General features: G+C 39.8%; 1 protein-coding gene across 2 annotated transcripts; it reads right to left on the bottom strand.

The window, feature by feature from the left end:
- Nucleotides 1-103: 103 nt before the first annotated feature.
- psme4a (proteasome activator subunit 4a) lies at nt 104-25,483 on the bottom strand. 2 transcript variants are annotated; one of them, XM_023261785.3, is made up of 48 exons: nt 24,833-25,483; nt 23,472-23,612; nt 23,258-23,374; nt 21,751-21,807; nt 20,245-20,289; nt 18,911-19,060; nt 16,677-16,740; nt 16,514-16,588; nt 16,008-16,130; nt 15,825-15,917; nt 13,957-14,222; nt 13,635-13,821; nt 13,430-13,519; nt 13,263-13,327; nt 12,778-12,928; nt 12,041-12,139; nt 11,870-11,939; nt 11,684-11,751; nt 11,366-11,581; nt 10,387-10,544; nt 9,728-9,823; nt 9,483-9,538; nt 9,327-9,383; nt 9,131-9,186; nt 8,832-8,930; nt 8,604-8,666; nt 8,426-8,521; nt 8,083-8,214; nt 7,760-7,969; nt 7,071-7,207; nt 6,805-6,858; nt 6,586-6,715; nt 6,382-6,463; nt 6,134-6,287; nt 5,921-5,990; nt 5,705-5,830; nt 5,459-5,611; nt 5,184-5,288; nt 4,991-5,082; nt 4,774-4,905; nt 4,438-4,646; nt 4,190-4,275; nt 3,931-4,059; nt 3,414-3,569; nt 1,843-2,005; nt 1,595-1,728; nt 1,369-1,509; nt 104-1,176 (listed from the first exon to the last, which is right to left on the bottom strand). In XM_023261785.3, exons 1-47 carry the CDS (start codon nt 25,027-25,029, stop codon nt 1,375-1,377), a joined length of 5,544 nt encoding a protein of 1,847 aa, XP_023117553.1. In that variant the 5' UTR covers nt 25,030-25,483; the 3' UTR covers nt 104-1,176; nt 1,369-1,374. The 2 variants fall into 2 exon arrangements, with proteins under 2 accessions (XP_023117553.1, XP_023117554.1); XM_023261786.3 differs by lacking the exon at nt 21,751-21,807.
- Nucleotides 25,484-26,544: the final 1,061 nt, after the last annotated feature.

Genomic DNA, 26,544 nt, shown 5'->3' with positions numbered 1-26,544 from the left:
AAATGATAATCATTATTTTCAAAAGCATCACCTGGTTAATATAAGTGCAATCCAGTTTTATATTGTAAGATAACTCCAATCAAAAGGAAACCCCCACATGCAGTTTTTGTTACAAACGGTTTATTGTAATCTCTCCGAATAAGCAAATAGTATATCTAAAAAAGAAAAAAAAAATCACTGCAGTTTTGGCACTACACTAAATGTAAGTGAGGTACTAAATGCTTCAATGCTTAGACTGGTTTCAAGTCATCAGACATACGCAAACCAAAAGTCTGTTTTCATTCCATTTCATTGGGTTTTTCTTTCCAAAAAACAAAATGATGCTGAGGATAAGAGGGTAGAGGTCACAATTATGAACAGGCAGTTTGGTTTCTTTTTTTTTTGCACACGTGACATGGTGGCGTAACTGTGCTCAGGTCCTCACAACAAACGCATCACACAGCACAGCAGTGGGGAGCATACACTCTCCCTTTCTTTGCAAGAATAGATGAGAAGAGGCTCCATTGCTAACAACTCAGCCATCTACTTGATCTCAGATATACTATGAAAAAAAATTAAAACGTAGCGCTTCAACAAAAGTAAATAAATAAATGTTTGTGCATATTTGCTCTACCATGACATATACATGCATGATGCATATAATCATATATAGATCAAACAGCCACACAAACATTGTGTGTTGCAGGTTTAAATCTAATCTAAAGCCATTGTTCAATAGTCAATTCTCTGTGGCTCATAACACTTTACTATGGGAAGATAGCAAAGAGTGTGTCTGTCCTACACCGGACATTGTGTTGGCTCAGAGCTGATACTTGGGATATAATCCTGAGAAATGTGTGGGACACCGGCAGATGTCTTCAAGCATCCCATAAACACACACACTCGCATACCCGTGTACATGCACACAAACAAACCACAAAAGAAGAAAAAAACAAACAAACTGTACAGTCATGATACAAACTGCAGGTCATTCATCCCTGCTATGATTGATCCTTAAATATTAAGTATAGTAGAAATGGAAATGAGCTAAATACATAAATACACGACATTTCAATCCTTCTGTGCGCGACAACGCAGCTCCTTTGTGCGCCACTCTTCTGAATCTTTTATCAGTCAAGATCTTGGGTCTTCTCCCCAATGCAGGCTGGTGTCAGTACAGTCTGGAGCTGTCCCAAACTGAACAAGTGAAACACAAACAAACATGACAGTAAAAAAAAAGTGGCTCAAGTAATTCTCTAATCTTTAAAATGATCTCTTCAGCAGTTTCCGTGATAATATTCACCAATGAACAATAATTAAGCTGGACGTATATTGGGGGCTGTGAACACATATACGTTCCAACAGCTGTGTTAAATTAAAATTCCTTACCATGTTTTAGGCATAGTAACACGGGGAGACCAACAGGTCAGTGAGGACCAGCAGCTGGTCATCTGTGAACTGCTGCTTATGCTGCTGCCAGTTGTCATGGTGAGTCCGTCGGAAGTTTGACAGAGTTTTCTTTACAGTCATCTGGAAGGTAACACAACATAAATTATGGTTTGTTTGGGTATTTTTGGACATGAAGCAATATAAGGTGATTGATAGGTAAATATACCTCAATGGGCTGTGTGTCATTGAGGTGAGCACTCAGGTCCATCAAAAGTTGGGGCATCCAGGTGGGCACATCGTACGGGCTGGAGAGAATACAAGCACTCAACCCGAGAACACCAGCATGGCGGCGCACCAGGTCTACAAATGCACAGCAGGAGGGATTCCGTTAAGATGAGAGTGAGCAGCATAGCGAGTGTACCATCGTACAGTCTTGACTTAAATCTTTCACTGCTAATTTGGTGTGTTCATTACCAGCTGAGGGTATGGTGTCCACTATACAGCCGACCTCCCTCTTCCTCTTTTTAGGCAAGGAAGTCTTGCAGAGAGCCTCAAAATGCGCCTGCATGGGGGCATCCATGGACAAAAAATTGCACTGAAGGAAGCCACTGAGTGTAGTGGCGGCCATTTCTCTCACCTAGAAAACAAACACAGAAGGAGATGGGAAGTTGAAGTTCAAACTGAATTGTGTCACAAGAGTGCAGTATAAATTATAACACACATAACAATGATCAAACTAAGTACACAGATTAAAAAGCTGGTTAATGTTTCTAAGTAATGGTTTGAGGGTTATTGTGTGTTAACTGGCCACCTATTAACATTTTAGAAATGCGTGTTAAGGCTCATAAATACTACATAAGAAAAAGGTTGTTTGAAGACTCAGCCAGTTTGTGTAAGGCGTGGACACCATTGTGTGGATCATTACTCGTGTACCACCTGCAACCAATCCTTCAGTCAAAGTGAAAAAAGATCTCAGTGGACACAAACTTATCCATATCCTCCTCAAAACAACATTTAGTGCTACCACTGAAGTGAAGTGTCTTTATTGGCTATGTGTTGTCATGAAAACATGAAACTCATTTAATTAAAATGTCCTTCATTTTTTGTTGATTTACTATAATTTATTGATATTAAATGTGGCAAAACATTTACAATACGTCAAATACGCGTACTACCAAATTTGCTTGTTGCATGTTTTAAGCACAAAAAATCTTCCAAACACAAATATCGAACATTCATTCTATAAATTGGTAGATTACTGTTACACAGAAGCCACAGAACTTTACCTGCAATCTCTTGCCACACTGTACAAGACATATCATATCATAGCTCATAACAGTGTCATGCGATAGGGTGTTCCACGATTGTGTACACTGACTAGCTGGGAGGTAACAGCAGCCAGCTGGGAATGGGGGATAAATGTGTGTGTGGAGATGCTTCTCTATATTGTGAGCTAAATGATCTGTGGCACAGTTCACAGCTCTATTCTCATTGGAATTCTTTGCAAGAAATGTGTACTGTGCAGGTCTTTCAGCAGCAGATGAAAGGCTTTTTAAATTAAACGGGATGAAAGTGTCATACAGCTGAGGCCCATAAATCAGGCATGGGTTACTTTAAGAGGCCAAACAAAAATGGCTACTTCCATCCCCCACTTCTTCTTTGTCTCTACTTCATCCCTCTCCCTCTTGTCCTCCTTAAATCTGAACGTTATCGCCATAGCAACAGATTACTGCAGCCTGTGGTTTCCATAGCAACAGCTAGAGGACTGGGAGGGGGGGAGTAGAGAGAGGAGAGCCAGGAGGAGAGTGCTGAATCACTACAGTGAAACTGAAAGACAGTGAGAGTGCCTGCTAGCATAAACAAGCATGTACTGGCCAATAGCTTCACGATCATTATATAACCAGACTGCTATATGTTTCTCCATCTTTCGGTTCAGCTGTCCTACAGATACTGTTTATGACAGGCTGACTAGGTGGTCCAACTTCTGGCTTTGCATTTTGAATGGTTTTAATGATAAACACTTGTGAATAAATGGTTGTTTGTACCTCAAGCTGCTCATCCTCCAGCAGCTGTATCACCAGCGCCCGCACATCATTCACTGCTTTCTGATCACTCATGAATGTGAAGAGGTTGTAAAAGACCATGATCTGGAGGTATGTGAGCACCGTGTAGCGAGCATGCCAGGAGCTGCTGCCAGCAATCTGTAACACACAACAACAGATTCATGCCACATTGATAACATACTCTGAGCATTTGTTTCACAAGAGGAACAGCCCGTTCCCTGGAAAAATACAAATTTACTGGGGGTTTTCTGTGGGAGAACAGGTGAATCAAAATTTCTGACACACATATTCTAAGCTCTAAGATCTCTGCATATTTGTGTGACCAATCAACACCTCAGAACTATTTGCTTATTTTTTTAGATTTTCATGTAAAGCTTAATTTGTTCATAGCCTTCTTTAAAGTACTGATCTTATAAGATCGGGGAGGTCTGTTATAAGCCTCGTCATGTGTGATGCAGGTGAGAAGCGGAATAACAGCCACAGCTGCCAGATGACTCACCTCCTGTAGGGCATTGAGGACCATGGGGATCTGTTCTGTGTAGAGGAGTCCCTGAGACATCAGAGACAGACAGGTCTTTGCATCCCTCTTTAGTTCGTCATAACTGTCATCATTCTCAACTGGGGCAATCTGGAACAGCGAGGACAGTGACAGGTTGATGGGCAGGCAGTTCCTTTTATGTGATATACATTAGAGGAAAAAAGTTGGTAGTGACAAAGCTAGAAAATTAAGACTATGAATGAATGAGGGATTATTTCACCTTAAACAGTAGGGGAAGCAACCGTAGTTGTTCTGGGACAGCAGTGGAGAAGGAGCGACCAGCACTTGCAATCAGCCACTTAAGCACTGAAGACATTTCAAGAGAGGAATTTTTATATTTAAAAACATTTCACTGCAATAAGTGTGGTTGTCTGACAGAAATAAGTTTTCTGTTCAAAATTTATTGTTTCCACCACAACTAGAACTCCTTTTGAGTTCAGCATTAACGGTGACAGAGCCTTAACCCACCTGTTTTGAGTAACTTGATTGCTTGTGTCCTCTCATCCTGCTCTCCCACCTCATTCTCCTCAATCACGTGATTCTGGATTTCCTCATCGCCCTCAGTTAGCGGCTTTAGCTGCAACAGAATTCGTTCTGTGAAGTCCAAGATGCGTGGGGAGGTGGTAGGTTGCGTGTATGGCAAGTTGACATCAATCATGAAGATGTACGTGAGAACGCTGGAAGGATGTCAAAACAGAGAAGACAGGATACGGTCAAGAATTACAAAGAATTTTACAATGGTAATAACCTGATGAATAGTGTATACTGCATTTACATTCACTAGAGGCGTAAAAAGGAAATCACCTGCCAATTCTTTCGCGCACATTCTTGTACACCTGTGTCAGTTTGGGTTCCAGGTATTGTAGCAGCCTGTGGAGGAGCTCAGGTACCCGCCACTCCTGCTGCGCTAGTCCTCCCTGCAGCACATAGAGTCGACTGGGAAGGAAAAAGTAGCACGATCATCAGTTTATCAGCCTCAACAACAACACCATCTGCTTAAGGTAGCAACCTTTGTACTCACCAGGCATCGACAAAAGAGCCTCCCTCTCCATTGACTGGAGACTCCATTAGCATCTCAAACAGCCAGTGGAGCTTGCGTGGGTCTCTGCTCTCCTATCAAAGCCAGAAACAGCAGCCATATTGAAGGAAGGATGAGTGACACAAGTTTAACAAGCTGAAGGATAATGATAGATCTGAATGAACACAAGACTTACACAAGCTGTGGCGATGCAGGTACCCCAGTCTGCATAAGTTTCTATTGTGATGTTTGACAAGGCAGTACGGAGCAATGGACACAGCAGCTCCCACAGGCTCTCAACCTGTCACAGAAGTATTTTCCAAGGGAAAAGTTAATGTATGCTGTATGCAGTAGATACTAGGTGGCTAAAGAAAACTCCTAGAAGCTACATTAACATGATAAATTCAGAAAGTTTCTCAGAGACGGACCCACAGGATGTGGAATATCAAGCCACCTGTTTCAAATCTGTACCTTTAAGTAGCTCCAGTGCTTGCAGCCTCTGATCAGTCCAGAGATGATCTCTGCAACACAGCGCTGTTTACTCTCATGGGAGTCTGCCACAAGGCGCTCCATATGTGGTCGCAGCACAGGCAGAAAGGCATCGCTGAAGTTACGGAACAATCCCTGGAAAAGCAGAAGGTGGCACGTTAATGTTTGGATTTATTCACTTGAGTTGATTTGCACCCCCAGTTTGAATCTGCTGTTGGAAGATCTCACCTTGAACAAACAGAATCTGCGAGGGCTGAACTTGTCCTTGCCCTTACGGTCCTCAAGAGAGAGGAACTCGATGAACTGGTTAATGAACACTGGGTCTGAGAAGTGGTCAAAGATGATCTGCTCCCGCTGTCACAAAGAGCATGAAAATGAATTTTACAAGCTGTAGTTAAATGATTCCACCCTACTGCATGTGTTATATTATTTTTGTCCACAAACCTCTGTCATTTCCTCTCGGCTCAGGTTATGTTTTGGTTGCTCCTCCAGTGGTGCATACATCATCAGTTTTCTAGAGACAAATTATGGGGTAAGAATTAAAGAAAAAGCCTATATATGTTGTGTGACAGATAACAAGAGAAATAAGTAAAGAAAAACTGTCAAGTAAACAAAATAAGACAGTACTGAGAAATTCAGGTATTATAAAATGAGAACCTTGGCCAGCAGTAGTATCCCCAGTGTGTCTTTTCCACAAATACACAGTGATCCCAGTCCTGCTGTGTGCGTGGCAGGTTGCTGCTGTTATACTGAAGCCACTCGTTGTCTGCACGGTCCCCTGCTACAATCACATCAAGTTCCTTTACTCCACCTACCAGAGACAAGAGCAGATTTTTGAGGGGACTTTTAGAAATTGTAAATATTGAAAATGAGATACAAAAACACTGGACAAACAAAATGCTTACAAAGCTCAGAGGGGCTGACAGAGACTTTCTTATGTGGTCTCTTTATTTGTTTCATGATCCCTGCCACAGCTGATATCGCCACCTAATGGAGAAAGTGAGACATTTCAAACAAATGAGCCACAGGAGAAGCCTGGAATCTGTCCATATACAGGTAAAGAATCACAGCACTACTCCTACGTTTCTCAGACATTGTGTATGACGCACCTTACGGACGTAGAGGGAGTCATGGTTGAGGCTTTTCACAAAGAACATGACAGCAGGTGGTGGGAGTTGGTGGTCATCTCTCAGCAGCAAAGACAGGAATCCAATTGCAATGTGTTCAAACTTCCAAGGCCTGGAAAGTTGAACAAAGTCAGAGTCAATGTCAGAGGCAATCACTAATAAATATAGCATGATTTCTTGAAGTACATTAAATTAACCTACATGTTCCTGTTGCTGAGGCACTCCAGTAGATCCCCAATGAGCTGTTTGTATTTCCTACAAAAGTGTATACCATTATTAGTATTTGCACCTGTTATGTAACCAAACATATTTTGCTGACAGTAAGGTTGTATAAAGAGCAAACACATCATCTTAACAGAAGGGTTATGTGTCAATATTTTGAGGCTTGTTGTAAGAGGAAGAGCTGTGAGTTGCAATGCTGCCTGAGTGGTGGTGATTATTTGTCTTGTCGCTGGTGTTTAACTTACTCGATTGCCTCAGAGTTTTTCTGCTCCTGCCTCTTCAGACCATTCTGTGTTTCTTCCTCTGATGGAACAGGTTCTACAGGAACAGGATTCCCAGCAGTCATAAGTGCTTTGGCCACAGTGCAGCACTCATCGGGGATCTAAAAGGACGGAAAAAGATATAACATATAGTATCAAAAGTAATTTGTCCAAACATTATTATAGGGATAAAACCTAGGGGATAATCCCCATATGCAGGGATTAATGTGATATATTGAGAGAGCACGAGAGGGGAAAAAAAACATTCTACTGAACTATTTGTACGGACTAGTGCTTATGTGTAGCAAAGTGAAAGTTTTGCAAGGTTAGTGTTGATCAAAACTTTACTACAGTACAGACTAATTCTATATGTATTGTCATCATGAGTTGTGATTTTACAAATGACTTTAATTCAGTTTAATTAGGCACCTGTACTAAATCTCCAAACATTTTTTGTTGTTATGGTTTAGTATTTTAGAGACAATGCAATTTCATCTTGTAATTTCACACAGGGTATACAGCATGCAAAGCTTCAATTCCAGGATTCCACTGTTTGACCTATTGAGCTTCTATTATCCTAGTAGTAACTAGAGTAACTGCTATTGTCGGAACATATCCCAAGCGCCTTTGATTCTATGACGCATTTGTGAAAGCATTCCTGGCGTTGAACTCACGGAGAAGTCGATGCCGATGGTCTCATACTGCCGATGGATTTTGTCAGCTAGGTCATCAAAGAGCCGCACAATGGAGGGCTTCTCTAAAGACATGGCTGAGCTCAGGCCAGAGCGGACAATGGCAGGCCATGTCAGAGCAATGCACTCCCAGTCATGCAGATTGGCCAGGCAAACTCCACTGTGATTCCCCAGAAAACAGTACAAGGCACCCTGTGGATGTACAGATATAGTTGATTAAGAAACTACAAAGAATATACCTTCCTAAATATGAAACTATAAATAATTGTTTGGGGGCTTCTGTGGTGTAGAGATGCCTGTCGTACTTTGAACTGCTGCTGAGTGACGCTGCTGTTGTCCGGGTTGAGAAACTCAAGGACATGGGGAATAAGATCTCTGCAGCAGAAGTTGTAGGTTCCCAGTGCAGTGAACAACACATTCTGAGCTCTGCTGCGTACCTGGAAGATTAAAAAAAAGTCTCAGCTAAGATGTTATATTTTCTTATGGGATCTTAGGAACACTAATTAAATGTCTTTTGATTGACGATGTATAATGGCTAATGTGAGGTAATATGGTTAAAAATGATAAAACAGAAAGCTGATAAACACATAGCAGCACTTTATTAAGATGTAGATATTACTTTGCTCAAGGGCCTCCTGTGGAACTCACTTGACTGTAGGTGCTTGTGGAAAGCCTCAGCAGGTCTCTCATTAACGCCTGGTGAATGCTTCTGTACTGACATCCTTCAACTGTCAGCTTTCGCAGCTGATTAACGACAAAGACTCAAAGTTACAAATGGTGTAACAAAATAACACTCAAAAAGGGTAATTTCTCTGTTAAGACTTACCTCATGCTGAAGCATGACTCTGTCTATTAGCAGAGCTCTGATGTGCTGCTTTCTGCCATGAAGCTGCAAATACAACAGCAAGGGATTATACATTTTGCATGTTTCTGGTCAGTATGTGATATTAATGTCACTAATGCATAACCTTTGATGGACAGAGTGCATTGTTTTTAACCCTTGTCCAGGATAACCACAGTATAAAAATAACAGAAGAGCAATAAAATGTCTCACTCTGTTTTCCATTGATTTCTTTACAAGGTTGAAGCTCTTCCAACGGGAGTCAAACTCATGCTTGTGAGATCCTTTGAAGTGCAAAAGGTCGCTGATAATCTGAAAGTTTCACAGATAAAAATATTGATTAATGTTGGTCGACAGGATCAGCGTGTGAAGAGACTACAAGCAATTCAAGATATTTACACATGTTCACATATTTTCCCACAGAGCATATAAATGACACTTCCTACATATTGTGGCTTTCAAAAAGATATCACAGAGTAGGTGCTTTAGTTGCCATTTTATTTGCTGCCCACCTTGATGATGGAGAAAAGGGACTTAGTGTCATCTTCAGAGTGCTCCAGGATGTAATCTGCAAAAAGAGGAAAAGGCACTCAGGCAAGACAGAGACCTACAGTATATGGTCAACTTGCACAGTGCACCTTGCTCATAGGTGTGGCTGTAGAAAGAGATCAGAAGCCTAGCAAAGAGTTAAACTGAGTAGGCACGTACGCAGCAGCTGTCTCATCACACCACAGATGGCATCTCTGTAGTTCTCTCTGGACTCATCTGCAAGTGGAGATAATACAGTGTAAGATTAGACTCCCACAACCTTCTAACTTACACCTATTGTGATTAAAAATAAATAAATCTCTCAATGGCACATACCATACTCCATTCCTGTATAGAGCGTGGTCTCATCTAGATTCACCATACTGTGAACCCTGGGAAAAAAAGCAGGATCAAAGACAGCTTAACTCCTTAATATTTAAAACGAAGTCTGAAAACAAATTTTGTAAAAATAAAGTGGATATTTGTCTTTAGTTTTGGGATTGATCCAAGTATTTTAATGGAATAGTAATAGTCTATTTCCCAGGTTGTCTTGGTCAGAAGTTTAATAGGTGAATGCTTACAGTTCAGGGATGGGTTCTCCTTTCAGTGGAGGCATCAGACCCCCAGCTCCAAGGAGGCAGTGCTGCACAATGGTGAGGCTCTGTAGCACATCATCTCTGGAAAACACAAAATCACACAACATGTACCATATGTAGACACAAGAATTATACAGTAGATCCAAACAAAATAAACAAAAATGGATTGAATGCATTTGGAGACGTTTGGGAACAAAAATCTATCAAAGAATTCCAGTATGCCAAAAATGGTGGTCCCTCCGAAAAATCAACTGAATCCAGACTTCAAGCCAATCTGATGCAAGTGGAACTGCACACATGCATAGCAGAAATATAGTCAGCAGAGGAAAAAAGTGCTTAAAGCTAATCTTAGGGTAAAATCTGACAAAATATTTTGAGTGTTATTTTTTAAAATCAGATTTGACTGGGTTCTAAACATGCAGTTTTTGTGTCCCAGTCACCAACGAAATTGCAGTATGGCTCTCTCTACATTCATTAAGATAGGGACCTGGCCCAAAATAACTGGCCCAGAGCATTATCAAGATGGCTGCCAAGTGTCGAGAGCTGTTGACAGGGACTTTGATAGAGTCTGAAACCAGTGACATCAGCAGAAATCAGAATAAAATTTCTGTACGGAGCACAGAGGAGCACTCAGAGTTCTTTACCTGCTCATGTCCTGGTCTCCTTGTGCAAATCTCTGAAGCCGCTGAAGTTCGGGCTGGAGGATCAGGTCCAGTAAATAAAAAGCCAATGACGTCTCTTCAACACTAGGCACATGCCACCGGATATCTAAATTCCACAAGTCTCCAGGTCGACCCCAGTCCTGCAAAGACAATAACATCAAGCAAACCATTGTAGATGAATTTCGTATTTACTCAATTAGTTGGGGTCTCATCCTCATGTGGAAATACACCAAATATAACCTAAATCTAAACACACAAGCCTTTCCTCTTCTTCGTCCTTTCTTCTCTGGTAAAATAAGAGAACATTTCAACCATCTACTTCATTTTGTATATTGCACTGTTATTCCACTTTGATTCCCTACAAGACTGAATCACCATTAAACCAACAACTGACATCCTTATTTATGTTCCAAGACCACATAAAGCTGATATGTTCTTATATATGTGGTTGAAAATACAGCATACCTTTTCATTTATAAATACTACTATCTGTGACATTTTTTCAAGACTAATTAAAGACTGATGCACATAACACATTCCCTCAGGCCTACACTACAGCTGGCAACTTGGCAACTGCAAGTGAGACATTTCATTTCTCCTGTGCTGCAGAAGAGAGCAGTCCAGCCAAGTTATCTACTATTTATGCCACTGCTGGGGAAGAGATGTAATGAGGTCAAAGAAGAGCCTTCGTTCAATGACTAACTGTTAACACTTCCACAATTAATCAAACTGGGTTACAGTGAACTCCATAGTACTGTATGTGACTGAATTCTCTTGGTGAAGTAGAAATGTCTGTATCTGCAAGTGTTTCTGACACAATGTCACACTCAGTGATCATAGCAATATTCACCTCAGAGACATTTGGGATATACACAATAAATAAAGTAAGACTGCTGTGCATTATGTGTTTAAGCAAAGTGATTTTATTTGACGAAGATCTTGAAACTTCAATCAACATTACCTTGATGGGTAGGTAGTCACTGACTGGTTGGTGGAAGCCCCCTGGCACGCTGCAGTACTCTGTAGGGTAGATGAGGGCAGTGGAGCGAAGAATGTGGTGCAGCAGATTGCAAGCCAAAGTGTAGCCCTGCTTACACTTGAGGTGAAGCGTTAACTGCAAAATCTGGACCAGTTCAGAACGATAAGGGAGGATCTTGTCCCCGTCCACACGAGACACCTGGGTGGCACATGACAAGAAGGTTAAAAATATTGTTATAGAATTACAGATAGGAGGGATTTGTGAACAAGGGGTTAAATGGGGTTAAGTGAGCCATTTCACCTCAGAAAGCAGCTGGAGATTCCACAACAACTCCTTGTCAAGCTCCTCCTCATTCAACACCTCCTCATCTGTTTGGAAAAAGAAAAATCTGTGTCATGCAAATGACAAAGACTCTGAGAGGAAAACACAAATCATGCTACTGGAAACCTCCTCTTATATGCATATTCTTGTGTGGTCAACACTTACTGACAGCGATTTGGTTGATAGCATTGCAGCAGTGTGGCACAAACATCTTAAGCGACTCTGCAGGGTGACACTGAAAACAGAAGCACAGTGAGGATGAAGACAGTAAACTTAAAAGCAAGAAGAAGCTGATGCTTTGGACCTAGATGACAAGTGCGAGTGGATAAGACTCACCTTGGAAGCAGCTCTACACATGTCTGCCACCATTCTGCCAGCTACACGTGTCTCAAAGATGTTGGTGGTTGCAAAGTTGAACACCTTTTCCAGAGCCACCTATTGGAATATTAAAACAATGCAACAAATGTGTTCATATGAAAATACATATGCAAAACATACAAATACTGACATCCATACAAACACATATTTATGTGTGTATATACAATTCTGTGCTACTTCATTTCAGTTTAGGTTATCCATCAACCAATACCATTAGAGAGATGTCTGATTAGTCCCAAATCATTTTTCAACACGACAATGACTCAAAACATACAGACAGAATGATAAAGAACTATCTTCAATAAAAAGAACAAGGAGTCCTGCAACACATATTATGCTAGCCACAGTGCCCTGATGTCAACATCCCAGAATCAGTCTGGTATTACATGAGGAGACAGAAGACACTGACACAGTCATATCCATAGAACTGATTCTTCTTTCTCTTTAAAGTCAAAGTTGGTCATACCAAGTAATGATTTCACTGAGTGTTCTTCTTTTTGGCTGGTCTTTGTGTTTATTTGACTTTGAAATTAAGTGATTAACAAAAATCTTCGTGGCAATATTTTGGACGCATGCTCACTCCAGTTTTGATGTCTAAATTCTTCCACATATAATTCTTTCATATATATATCTAAAAATCTGAAAGAATGAATAATGTGGAATGGCACAAGTGTGATACAAGACATAATGTTGACCTTGAAGATGTCCAAGGAGCACTGTGTGAGGATGGTGCTAAAGGTGGAAGACAGTCCAAGCTCAACCAGACTCTCCAAATGAGTCATTTTCTCGGTTTCTGTTTCCTCTCGAGTTTGTTCCAGAGTGCTGCTGTCTATCAGGGCAAAGCATCTGTTCAGATAAAAAAAAAAAGACCTCGTAGGTTAAAATGTTCACTTATTATTCTTCTTTAATACCGAATAGAGAAAATTCGGTTGGTTTGGAATGCTATGAAATCCATATGTAAAATGCAGTTTCTCATGTTTAATCCCCGATGTCAATCTATCATATATTAAAACTTGAGAAATGGAGACATTCACATTAGTAAAATCTAATGCATTTTTTTGTATTCAGCAGATTTTCTTGACTATTATTTGTCACACCTATAACAGCTATTGCAACTAAATTACTGAAAGCAGTTGCTACAGATGACTAACGGGTTTTTTTGCATCAAAATTCCATATACCTGTCCATGAACTGAAGCACAAAGTCTTCAAACTCAGCTGAGGCTGAACACATCTCTCTTTCAACCTGAAAGGCACAAAAAATATATTTAAAAAAGGCATTTGTAGGGATCATTCAGCACTTTTGATTCACTTATGAAAAAGGTGGAAAAAGACGACAGTTATTCACCTCTGTCAAGTCAGTTCTTTCATGTAGGGCAGACGAACAGTCCACCAAAGGCACAAGAGTCACAAACGTAGCTATAAATTGGAATGTGATCTGTCAGAAAGAGAATGACATTCTTGTCAGATGTGAGAAGGTTAAACAAACAATGGCAACAAATGTGCAATAAGAGTCTCGCAAGAAGATAAACATGAACAACAGTGGAGCGCACCATGCACTTGCTGAAGTCATTTGGGTCAACGCCTGGCAGGGCCCTCATGAGCAGGGGCAGCATGTGAGTGGGCCCCTCAGGAAAGCGCTGCCCACCTGACACTAGGCTCCGTGCCACACCAATCATGCAGCTCAAAGTGGCTGTCAGCTGGTGGGGCTCTGTTAGCGTCTCCAGAGCAGGGTATGTTCTATGGTGGAAAGAGAGAACAATTAGCCCTTTGTTTTCATTTCAAACTGCAGCCTTGTCTCTTATCTCAAGCGGAAAACTAGCAACAGTGAAGCAGAACTTGGGTCAAAGATTTTCAAGTTCAGTACAAACTTACTTCTCCAGCACAGGCGGAATGACCAGCTCAGGTCTCATTAGAGCTAGGTTCTGCAGGGCCTGGGCCGCATCGAGACTGCCCGTCTTGCTGAACATGGCCAGCAGAACTGGCTGCATCATACTCTCCACAAAGTCTGTAATGTCCTCCTCTGTGAGCTTGTGACTGTCTGGTATTGGTGTTAGCCATGTGGGCTTTTTGTAGCGCTCTCGGTGCAGCCGCCGAACCACACTGGCTGGGAGACGTTGGAGCAGCTTCATGAGCTTCATCTGGACATGATGACAAAGGGACAGAAAGACAAATACATGACAAAGGCCTGATACAAAGGTGGGCAGTCTACCTCCATGTATTTTGGACAAATGGAGAGGTAGAGCGTTGAGTGACCAATACAATGTGAACACAGTTTTATCTACTTGTTGAGTGTCTTTAAACCAATTAGACTCCGTTTAGTTACATTTCATGGCTGAAATTTCATCCGGAAAAGAACACTTTCTTTGTTACACTTTTTTTTTCCAGTGAATGACTAAGCAGAATCATGCTGTGGTTATCCATGCTAACACATCATTATCTGATTTCAGAAGCACTTTTCTCTTAGTTGTTTGCAAAACCCTGTTTACAAAACTATAGCTAACTGGTGGAACATCTCAAATGTATCCAAGCAACAGCCTCAAACACATACAAACTTATCCCTCTACCAAAAAAAAAAAAAAAAAGAAAGGTTTGTGTACAAGGACATGTTGCTGCCTGTGCTGCTTCAAATCCAGAGGAAGGGGGATCCTCAAAACAGAAAGGCATGTGGTTGTGATGCCAGTGACCTTTAATAGAATTGCAGCCATCTCACTCACATAGCAAGCCTGAACTAGATACCGATGTAAACCTAGACAGCCAACAAGATTCAGGAAGCTTCCTAGAAAATGACGAGTGACTATGCCTTGTCATTGTATTTGTTGATGCTATGTGTCCTGGTATGCTGTGTGAACATGCTGCTGGATTTGTAGCTGGAACAAGTTGGATGAATGTTGTACCTAAATTAAACAGAAGCAATAAAAACATTTTGTTTTCTGTGGATTTTAGGTATCAATGATAGCTTTACTGTTTATGACTCCAGTGACACTTACAGTATAGTCAAAGGTACACTTCACAGATACTTTCAAATGTAAACTGCAATGGTGTCTATTCTTGCTAATGCTCAACATCAATACTTTTTATCCTGTAATGTTGACAAAAAACACATTATACTTGAAGTATGTAATTTACGGACTTGAAAAACATTTTTTTCAGTTAGCTTACTATTTGGTCTGATATGAGCACAAAATTTTCCACCAGTTTCAGGTGTTCGTTTTGTAAGTTTGCCACAGAATCGTCTGAGGTGCGCAAACCTCTGTTCGAAAAAACATGATGTCATGTATTTCCATGCACCAATGACCCAGTCAAAGTTTAGCAACATTTCTATCATTTCAACACGTGACGACAGATGTGGGGTGTTCTGCTTATGTTACCAACAGTGTCAATCACAATGAATCAATCCACACCCATGCAGCTCTGATGAAGCACAGTTTCAGAGTTTTTAGTTAATAAACTCTTAAAAAATATTCATTGGGTATCATTTTTAACTCTAACATTGATTTGCAGCATATTTTGTCAGAAAAATGCAATGCTGCAGAGAAATCATTAATGTTTTTGTCCTATGTTGAGCCTAAGGAAACACGTCTGACCCAATTGAGCTTCTAAAAAGTTGTTGATGCTAAACTAAAATATTCTAAACTGCTGCCCCAAAACATTGAAGCGTTAGACTTTTTAATTAAGCGGTCCACATTCTTTGTGGCTTCTTCAATTGTACAGTCATCCACTATAAGTAAGGAGTGACTCACCAACCAGCGACCATGGTTTGATGGATGGAAGAAAGACGTAATGCTGTTGAAAAGGCCACTGAGCTGTTCTTGAGCTTGCTTGCTGGGTCCTCCCTGAAATGGGCACAGTAACAGTCATTGAAACAATCATGTGGAAGCTAATTGTATATACAGCATACATAAAAATCTGATCAGTGAGCTAACCAGGAGGGAGGACACCCAAAGCACCACATGGCTGATGTCGTAGGCATTGGTGATGTATCGTGGTACCAACATCTGACTGGTCCCTACAGGGAGATTCAGACTCCTCAGAATTCTTGTGAAAATCTGAAATAGGAAAAAAATAAACAACCATCTGTTAATATTCTTCCTTTGATTATTTTAATGTGGACTAGTTTGTTGTGAAACTGATGAAAAGCCAATGACATATTTGGGTAACAGGTCAGGAGTGCATGTTTATGCTTATCAGAGAACCACATTGGTGTCACTCAGTGGAAACACAAACATGATGCAAGTCACTTCCCCTCTGTGGCAGAGAGCAAGCTCAGTAAAGAAACTTGATAGTTTGTTTCTCTGACAAGAAGCAATGGCCATGAAATATAAACCATGAAAACACATGGGAACATGTGCCACAATTCTCAAAACAAACAAGTACTATATTGTGAAAGAAGCAGTGGAAAGGAGTGATTTGAAAGAAGAGGGCAACAAACCTTAGGAATATAAGGGTCCCAGTCAATGTAGCCGATGTTGTCATTGGCCAAGCGAGCAAAGAGATTGACCAGATGCTGCAAAGACACAGGACATCACGTTACACAAGGAAGGCAGAAAGATGGAAACATACTGAATCATTGTTTAACACATGAATTTACTCACAATTTCCCAGCTTGGAAGATTTTGCACAGACACCCACAAGCTGATCAACTCATCGAACCACAACCTGCCAGGCAAACAAATAGTTACAAAAGCAGACGATAACTCTGCTAAATATATCAAGCACGTGTGACATTTAGCTGACAGGTGCCAAAGTAAAATTTCAGTGAAAGTAAAGTGGGCACTGGGAAAAGATTAGGGCTGGAAATGTGAATCCTGCACAATGCAGTTTTTTTCCTCATTTCCATTGCTAGCAAATTTATTAAGTACACCGGCATAAACCAAGTTAGTGCAGCACTTGATTTTATAGGTCTGTTATCTTGAATCATTTGTGAGAAATTCCTACAAAGAACAACGCAATTATAATATATATTATATCAATTTCTTATTGCATTCATATTGATCATAATTATTGAAAGAGGTTAGATTTTGTCAGTGTACAGCAGGCGAAATAAAAATGTGAAGATGTGAAATGTTCCTAAAACATAGCATATTCAACATATAGCTGTGTACAAAAAATTAAGCAGCCTTATACAAATTACATATGCTGTCATATTCATGACAGTAAGCATAATTGGTCCACATGTATAAATCCTATGTATGTATTTTCCTGTTATTTCTGACCATTTGATAAACAAAAAATTTATTTTGTGGTTGAGCAAATGAAACACAAATTGGCAAAACTGGTTAACCCCAAAAAAGTATATATATATATATTTTTTTTTTATTCTGTTATTCATTTTGGCACTGGTGATTTTCCTTTGGCACTGGCTAAAATCTCTTTGGCAGGGGTGCCAACAACAATTTCCTCTATGCTGGAAAATCCCTGATATTGTGTTAAAAACAAGTAAATACAACCCTTGCAGCAAAAATGCACTTAAGTGAGCCTTTCTTCAATTTTTATGCACTTTCACTTTTTGCTTCTGGAACAAACAGAAGTTTGAGCACCATACTAGGTCAGTACTTAGTAACCTCTCCCTTTGGCAGACATCACAGCTTGCAAATGCTTTGTATAACCAAGTAACAATGTGTTCTCTGCTACTGGCTGTCGCACAACCCCAACGCAGATTATTTCCACCTCCAGTTGCAAGGTAACAGTAACAAAGTGTTCTTTTTATCAAACAATACTCTTTTTTTTCCTCTTAGCATATGTTTGATAGGTAATAAATTTTATCTTCACCTTTAAACAGCCCTTGTTTCAAACACCACTGTTGCTAATCCAGATGTTGTTTTGCATACTTCGGACATTGACCTTTATGTGCGCGAGTGTGTCTGTGCTTCAACGCTGCACAGTGAACACCACATCTTGTTCTTTTAGATCTTATCACGACTTCCATAGTTTCTCTGAACTGCCATTTCTTTTTGATATTCTGGCAGCCTGTGATTGTTGGGACAGTGTATCAAGCTCAGGGGTTTGCACAAATGTGTGTTCTAACAAGTCAAAGAATGCTAAATGAAACTTTGCAAGAGGTAGAGAGGTAATCAAACGTCCTCTTATTTTTGTATTCTTTAAGTTAATAAAATAAAAAGGAGCAGGGCCTTCTCAGTTCAGAGAAAGGCTTGTTTTATTACATGTGTTTGCCACAAGGGCATTCATTTCTTTTGACTTCATTATCACATGGAATATTCTCAGGGGTGCCTAAACTCATGCTGGTGACAGTCTATTTTTCAGGAGGACACATGAAGGGGTGCATCTGGTCAGTACTATTAAGCATTGTGAGCCTGTCACATTAAAAGGATTCTCTGCCAGAATTAAGGGGCCTAGAAATCACCAAGCGATCACTCACAACATTTCTTTACCACAGTGTAATTTTGTCAGAGGAATAGATATGCAGACAATATCTTAATACAGTCATTAATCTTTAACATGCAGTATAACACTGACCATCATTAAACAGAAATCAATGTGTGTTGTTAATCTAGCTGGTTTGGAAACATTAAAAGCTGGGGCTGGGCCTTGGTTCTCTTTTATGGCACTTGTTTCCATGTCTCATGGGATACACCCCCTCGCATATTCACACAGGCACTTATTCCATTATGCCTGCCAGCCCTGAGTGGCTGTCATGACGTCTGTATCAGGACCCTGTACCTTTGTAGATGGCTGACACAACGTCACTCTACATTCATTCACCTCTTCTCGCTTAATAAGCGGAGCTATTCTTTACTGTATCTCAAGGCTAACTGTCTTCAGACAAGAGATTTCAATTATATATAGGAGTGGATGAGAATTTTCTTACTTAAACCCCTTGTGATGCAGCTCAGGAGGCAGAGTGGTTGGGAGAAAGAGCTCAAAGTAGCTGATTGCTCTTTGCATGGTGACATCAAAGGGACAAAGGAGCGGTCTCCACTCATCCAGCATCTCCTGAGTTGCAGATTCTGAGAAGTACCTGCATGAACAGACAGATAATCACAATTAGATTTTTTCGTAAAAAATTAAGACAATGGTGACACTTGCTGACAAGAGTGTCTTCACTCACAAGATTATAAATGAGTATATATGGAGCATCTCAACCAGCAGAGCAGCTTAGAGAGTGCTAAAAAGATGGGCAAGCCTATTAGATCACGTATAAATCACCTCCTCACAAGCTGAACAACCTCATCAGATGCTGCAGACCAGACTTTACAGTCAGATAATATTATTCATCTCAGCAACATCCATATATATGAACATAAAGGCATAATAAAACTTTATTGTGCAGCTTTAAAACAACAACAAATATTGACTATGTCATCTAATCCTAATTTTGAGATTTCACTCATCAAGACAGTCTCTTGTACATTTGTATTCACATTGTGTTAAGCCTGGAAAACACACAAAAAAGCAGCTACTGAACATTCAGTGTTTGAACCTAACATCCCACAGATGAGAGATTATTAGTCATACAGATGGCACATTTTTAGCTGGTAGGGTAAATCCCGTGGCTCCATTGGGCTCACAGGCACACAGGGGGGATTTTGCATGGTCCATTATGTGCTTGTGTAAAGCCTGCAGGTTATTTCAAGTCACCAAGCCTCCTCAGAGATTCCACATACACTGGAGGTCCTGAAAAAACTCTAACTTCCAACCAAGACTAGTTCCCTTTGCCTTGCTGCTGATCCACAGTGTCTCAGCAGCTGACCACAAATTACTCTGCCTTCTCACAGTAACAGGAAACTCACTCATAAGACAGAATTAGATGAGATAATAGGATTATTTGCGTAAGTGGCAAGTCCTAGCGCTCGCCTAAGATATCTGTATGCACACAACTACGGCAAACGTGATCAGGGACCTGCTGGTAACAGTAAAGCTTTGTGATGATAAAGCATTTTAGTGACAACTAACACTAGGCATCTTTACTCATATCAACATCCAAAACATAGAGAGTTTGTTTATATGTGTCCATGTTCTTGCTATCCTCCTGTCAAGTTAGCAAAAGCAGTATGTGCAAAATCAATGGCTTCTCAGACTAATACATAGCTAACTTTGACAAAACAACATCAAATAAAAATGATTAAAAGCCCGGAGGAGCCTAAATTTGAAGGCAATATGAGGCTGGTTATTCATAGACAGGTAGGATTAGGATGTACTTACGGTCTGCAGCTTTTCACAAGTGTCTTCAACACGCTTTCCACAGAGCTATAATAAAAAGAAAATGGGAAAAACTTTACAAATTTGCCAGTGAAAAAACATATGTTAGTTACAGTTAAACAGCCTTCACACCAATGCGATTTGACTTTGATTGCATGCACATCTGATTGGCTTATAGTGAAGGAGGAAACTTCCTGTGCTGCTATATAGTGCTGACATTGTAATAACATTTAATAGTCTACGAACACTTTGCAGGAAAGTAAACATAACAAATGTTGTTAATATGAGTTGACCTTCCAGGCTGTTGCCATGTTATACAAATATATGTGTTAACTGTTCCTTAACTGTTCACTCGTAAAGTAATCCTTACATGGTAAAATCACTGCTAAGACTGTTTTAAGAGGTGGTTTTGGATTTGCTAATTATAATGAAACTTCTAACGCATCGCAGACACCTTCCTTATATAATTACCTTCACATATACACTGTACATGCAGGTCTCATAATAGTGTTGAAAGCTTGGGACCAATATAACCACAGCTTTGGAGCTCCCTGCCCACAATCCCACCTATCTGCTCACATGCAAGCTAAAGCCATGCCTGGTTGGAAATGCCCCACCAATCCTACTCAGCAACTGGTTATTTATCGCCACATCATTCGAGTCCTCATGTAGCTGACGCAATCCACATTTAATACTCAAACAATAGCGGAAATATGGATGGCGCTGTGCAAGCCAAACTGCAACCATCTAAATGAATGGATCTAGCTCAGTGTTTAACACTGTAAGCCCACAACACACAGGCCACAGACCAGGGTCAAACACATGCAAATCCAACAGCAATAACTAGTCAAATTGAGTGTCCCATTACAAAACGCCCAGACACTCGAGGGGAAGGAACCCCAGGCTACACTATATGACCTTTGTATGTGACTTAAAGTGAACCCTCACGTTCACCCCAACACATTCCAGGAGAAGAGGAAACGTGACAAGAACTCCTAAATGGCTCCTAAACATGCTCTTTGGTAATGCAGGGATAGCTAACTTCAAAGCAAGTTTAAAAGTGGAATATGGAACAACAAAACCATAGATAATTATTGAGTGATTATTAATGTGAAAGCTACTACTACTACTGGCAATCGTATGTCACAATAAATTGTTTATAATTATCCTAAAGATCATAAATGTAATATTTCTTAAAATGTACAGCAATATTGTGTTGCTAAACTGCTTCCTTGTAGTCCAGTACACAGTCTGTGATCATACTCTCATAGTTGATATGGGGATAGGACAAGGTTTAAAAAAAAAAAAAAAAATCTGTTAGCTGCAGTGCGACAGTCTCCAATATGAGTGAAATGTTAACATTGATTAAGTCTTGACTTTTCTTCGGTCAAAAGCTGCATATGGGGTGTCCTTTTTTTTCACATGCAATGTATATAAAAAAAAAAAAAACAAGTAAGTGCCTCAAAGGATGGATTCAAAGTACAACACAAAGAGAAGTATTGTCCTTACCACCTCTGAACCAATTTTAGCATTATGAGTTTACAGGATGAACGAGGCCGTGGAGAACTGAATGTAAAAGGAGACAAAGGCATAAAGAACACATTCAGCACACGACAAAGTGCCAATCCCTCCAAATATGAACATACTCTTTGCTTATACAACTGACAATCAGCGTATCCTGTTTCGTGGGTTTTAAGAGATGAGTTGGCAATCAGCCAAAGCAGCTTGGTTTTTATTAATCAGGTGTAATGTAAAAGAGGTGTGCTAGCAAAGCAGTTTGTGATAAACATACAATGTTTCCATAGCACCATAAAAGAGCACCTCGCACTGCTTGCTAAGAACTTCATAGGGAAAATCAAAGGATGTTGCATATGTTAGGTCAACATTTAAATTTCTCTCCAAAACGTAGTAAGCGTAAAAATCGCAGCAGACATTGTTTTTACAAAGAATATGTGGCATAAAACATGTCCCACTTGTTCTCCCACAATTAAGGAACTCCAATAAGCCTGTATTCAATTTCATATAGTGACCTAAGGTAAAATAAAACAAGGTCAGGTTGTGAAACTATTCCCCAGTATATGTAAACATTTCTATCTCTAATTACTAAAATATTGTGTGGTTGTAATTCATAAAAGCTGTCAAATTGCATGATTAACTCAGTGAACGAAAGAATTAGCAGCCTTGGAACAGGCCAGGGTTTTGTAATTTCACTGAAAAGGCAGCTAATCTGTTGTTAATGTTAAAGTACTTTTGCCATAATCGAAATCAGAGAAAATGAAGTTACAAAGATAAAATAAGAAGATGCTAACACTAGAAAGCAGCCATCAAGCTCTGCCAGAGTTTGACGACTACTGAACGAATTATAGTAGGAATTATAGGAAGAATTAAAAAAAAAAATTTTAACCTAAGTGCGGCTTCTAAAGGCCGGCTTAAGGTATCTCAGAACACATTTTTCAGAAATGCCGGCTGACCACATCACATGGAAGGCGGCACAAAAATGTGGTCATGGTAGAGAATGGGGAAACAATATAATCTAAGATTTAACACTTCAAGGCAAACAGCGGCCACGTTGCATTTGGTTGTACAGACGAAAAATGCCATAAATAGTTAAATGAGAAGCACAGTTCCTCTCACCTCCACACAAATGTAGTCAAGCACTGTGTGAAGTGGATGTTAATATCAAATAGATCCTTTCTTGAAAAGTTATAGATAAGGGTCAACACATACACCGCTATCCAATACTGGAAAGCTGTGGTGGAAGGGGCTTTTTGATGTTATCTGACCAACTGAAATGCCATTAAGCAGTTCATAAATCATTCACTGTTGCATGATGTATGTTATCAAAGGTTATCTGTTGCACCAAGAATATGTATATATATCCAGAGTTACACAATTTAAATGGAGTGAACTGTGTAGTGGATATATCGATAGAAATATTCAACATTTAAGATTAGGAATGCTTTTATAAAACTAGTGATATTCAATAATGGCATCAATAAAGAGAAGAGAGACATACTTTGGAAACCAGTTGAGGCCGAGATGCTCTGTCTTGGAGAAAAGAATCCTGTCATGCAGCTCATACAGTGGTCTCCACGGCAACTCAAGATCCTCCCTTGACAGTAGTTCTCTCTTCCTGTTAGAGGAATACGACATACACATAGATAAGAAAAAACACCTCGTGAAATGTTTTGTAAAAAGCGTTGAGTAAAATGGATGGGGCCCATTCTTACTTGAGGAGGTTGATAAGAAGCCGAGCAAGGCCCTGCATCATGCTGATCTCCAGTCTGGGGATTGTCACTAGCTCGTAGAGCAACTTGATGAACAGCACATGGTCTTCTTTGCTGAATTTTCGTCCATACAGTCTCATGTACCTTGATAAGAAATAGAGATTTAGGGATAATTGCTCCAGTTTCAACATGCAAAATAAGTGGTCAGATCTGCAGTGAGTTGCATGACTACAATAAAAGTAAGGTGTTTACATTATGTTCTTTTGTGTGCAAGAAAAGGGAATATTATCACTAACTGAGATATCAACATATTAAATGAGTAAGAATGTATGTTCATTTTGAAAATAGCACAACAAAAGCTGAAAAGCCTTTGTTGAGGCCCATTAAACAAAGGCTATCTCTGTTGAAATGCCAAAATACCAGTAAACAGAATCTGGGTCAACCCGACAGTAAACTTTCCTGAGCCGGCAGTGAGTCAGTCTTGGACAGAGCAATGTGCCAGCGTTGGGGACTGAAACGGATTAAACACAGCCCAACAAACAAGTACAACAAACTGAAACAGAACTCGAAATAATCCACTGAGTGCCATGTTGACAACATTTTTGCACATGCCATGCCACTCGTTTTAATAACTAAATGATGGATATTGTGGGAAAGGGTTAAATTTAATGTTTATAAATTTCTGTATTTGACAAAGAAATAACAAGTATGGCCGGGTGTATTAGTTTGGCAGTAAACTTTCAGGAGATAACACAGTAAAATCAGGTGACACATTGTAAATATGATGTCATACACAGGTATGACACTGCAGATCAAAAGTTGGGTACAAATAAGGACCGCCGGAGGCCACGTGAAATACTTAAGTGCATGAAATTGTAATCTGTCATCTTCATGTTGCGATATCGGATGAGCTGTCACCTGACTCCCTGCTTCAAAATAAAAAGGTCAAAAGCGGAACACAAGCAAACAGTGGTGACAGTGACCCGTTACTGTGCTGCACTGCGTGGGACAGGTTGTGTATTTGACACTGCTGGCCTGATTACAAAACCCGCGCCGTCCCTAATCACAGACACAGACCTGTTTCAGGGCAGCAACGCTTTGAAAGTCATTGAAGAAGTACCAAGCTACGGTTACAATTTCTCAACCAGCCATTGACAAATGTGTGTACAGTTACAACAAAAACAAATAGTTGACGAAACCAAAAGTACATCTTCAACCAAATATATAACACACACACACACACACACTAAATATTACACATTGCGTAGAAATGTTACACAAACGTTTTTCGACGTAACTCCAACAGGCTCAAGACTAAAAACACTATGAACAGTTACAGAATAACAAAGATTAGCGTTACTTACGTGGAAAGTTTCCGTGTCCAAAACAGGACACCGGGCCATATCTCTCTGAGCTGAACAGCTCGGCCCAGGTTTCCTTTTATTTTACTCAAAATATCATTCGATTCATCGTCCAGCCTGTCCGCGTACGGCAGAAGTTTGTTGTATACGATGTCTTTTTGAGGAATAAAATCCAATGTGTCGGACTTTGCCTTTTTCATATTACAAATTTTAACCGGCTAGCTTCTCTGTGCTAGCAAATATTAACTTCGTTCAGGTTCCCGGTGCACGTTGTTATGCTGCCTGGCTAAATAACGGCTAGCTACTCCCCAGCTAGCTACTCTCCCTGGTGAATGGTAAGGTTGTTATGGCCCACACAGAGACCAAGTTAAGAGATTCACAAGTTGATGACACGCTAGCTACCCATCTAGCTTAAGTTAAATTAGCTTCCTTTACCAGAAAACATGAACGCTATCAACGTCATCTTGTAAAGATATTAAGGCTAACAAAAAACACGACTTTGTCCAAAAACCCCTTGGCACTGTAAGTCCTCTCCTTCGGCTAACGTAATCCTAAAAACCTGACAACCAGCTAACGGTCTAGCTAAAGTTAGCACTCTACTACAAAAGCACTGTCATATCCCAAGGACTGTCAACGTCGACTGATTCATCCAACTACGGCAAAGCAGACTGCAGACGACACCCAGCTACCAGCGACACAACACACGCGTCATGTCCGCTAGCAGCAGGGAGAACTACGCTTCCCAGCATGCCCCTGTCCATTCATGCTTTTTATAAACCTTTAGCCATTCAAACAGGATGATTCGAAATCCACTTAAGGCTTTCGTGTCCTCTGATGCCATTTCTATTGCATAAATTAGCTGTACGTTCAGCCCAAAATAACTACACAGGAAGTGTTTTTTGTGTGTTGTTGTTGTTGTTTTTATTTATTAATTATGTATTATGTATTATGTATTATGTATTATGTATTATTATTATTATTATTATTATTATTATTATTATTATTATCTCACAAAATTATTTTACTGGGCATTTTATTGAGTTTTTTTTTTTTTTTTTTTTTTATACTTCTGTGCTTTTTAATTTGCATAGCAATTTACATGCCATGGTTCCAACGCAATATAATATACACAGGAAGTAATAATAGAAGAGCAAGCAGCAGTAAGTTGTTGATCTAAATCAATAAATTTTTGTTTCTACAGGTATAATAATAATAATAAGAAGAAGAAGAAGAAGAAGAAGAATAGGGAAAAGAATTGCAGCTATACAATGAATATAAGCAAATAAATTGGTAGGCGATCAATGTCGGCCAGTATCTGTAGGTATGCTTTTATTTGGCTTTTGAGAGTCCTAAAGATGAATTAGTTATGATTGTCTTTTTATTGCTACACTTTTACTATTACGCAACAAGCAATTATAAAAGAGCAAGAAACAATAAAATAGCAATGCTAAAAAATAGCAAATGATAAAACATGCTGAAAACAAATTTCTACATCAGCAAAAACAACAACAATAATGCTGTTTTGTTGTCAGTGTAAACAAATTTGTTTATGATGCTAATTGAATGCTGCTTTCTATGGGTATGTTTTACTCCAGCTTTTGAAAGTGCTGAAGATAATTCCTAGATAGACAGATAACGCACATACGTGTTCTATATACGCATGCAATAAGTTAATAACTGTATCAAACTGTGATAACTTAAACATTATATTTAGT

The sequence above is a fragment of the Amphiprion ocellaris genome, chromosome 16, assembly GCF_022539595.1.
Source record: "Amphiprion ocellaris isolate individual 3 ecotype Okinawa chromosome 16, ASM2253959v1, whole genome shotgun sequence".
NCBI lineage: Eukaryota > Metazoa > Chordata > Actinopteri > Pomacentridae > Amphiprion > Amphiprion ocellaris.
The sequence above is the reverse complement of the archived record's forward strand: the minus strand, read 5'-3'. Positions and strand labels throughout refer to the sequence as shown.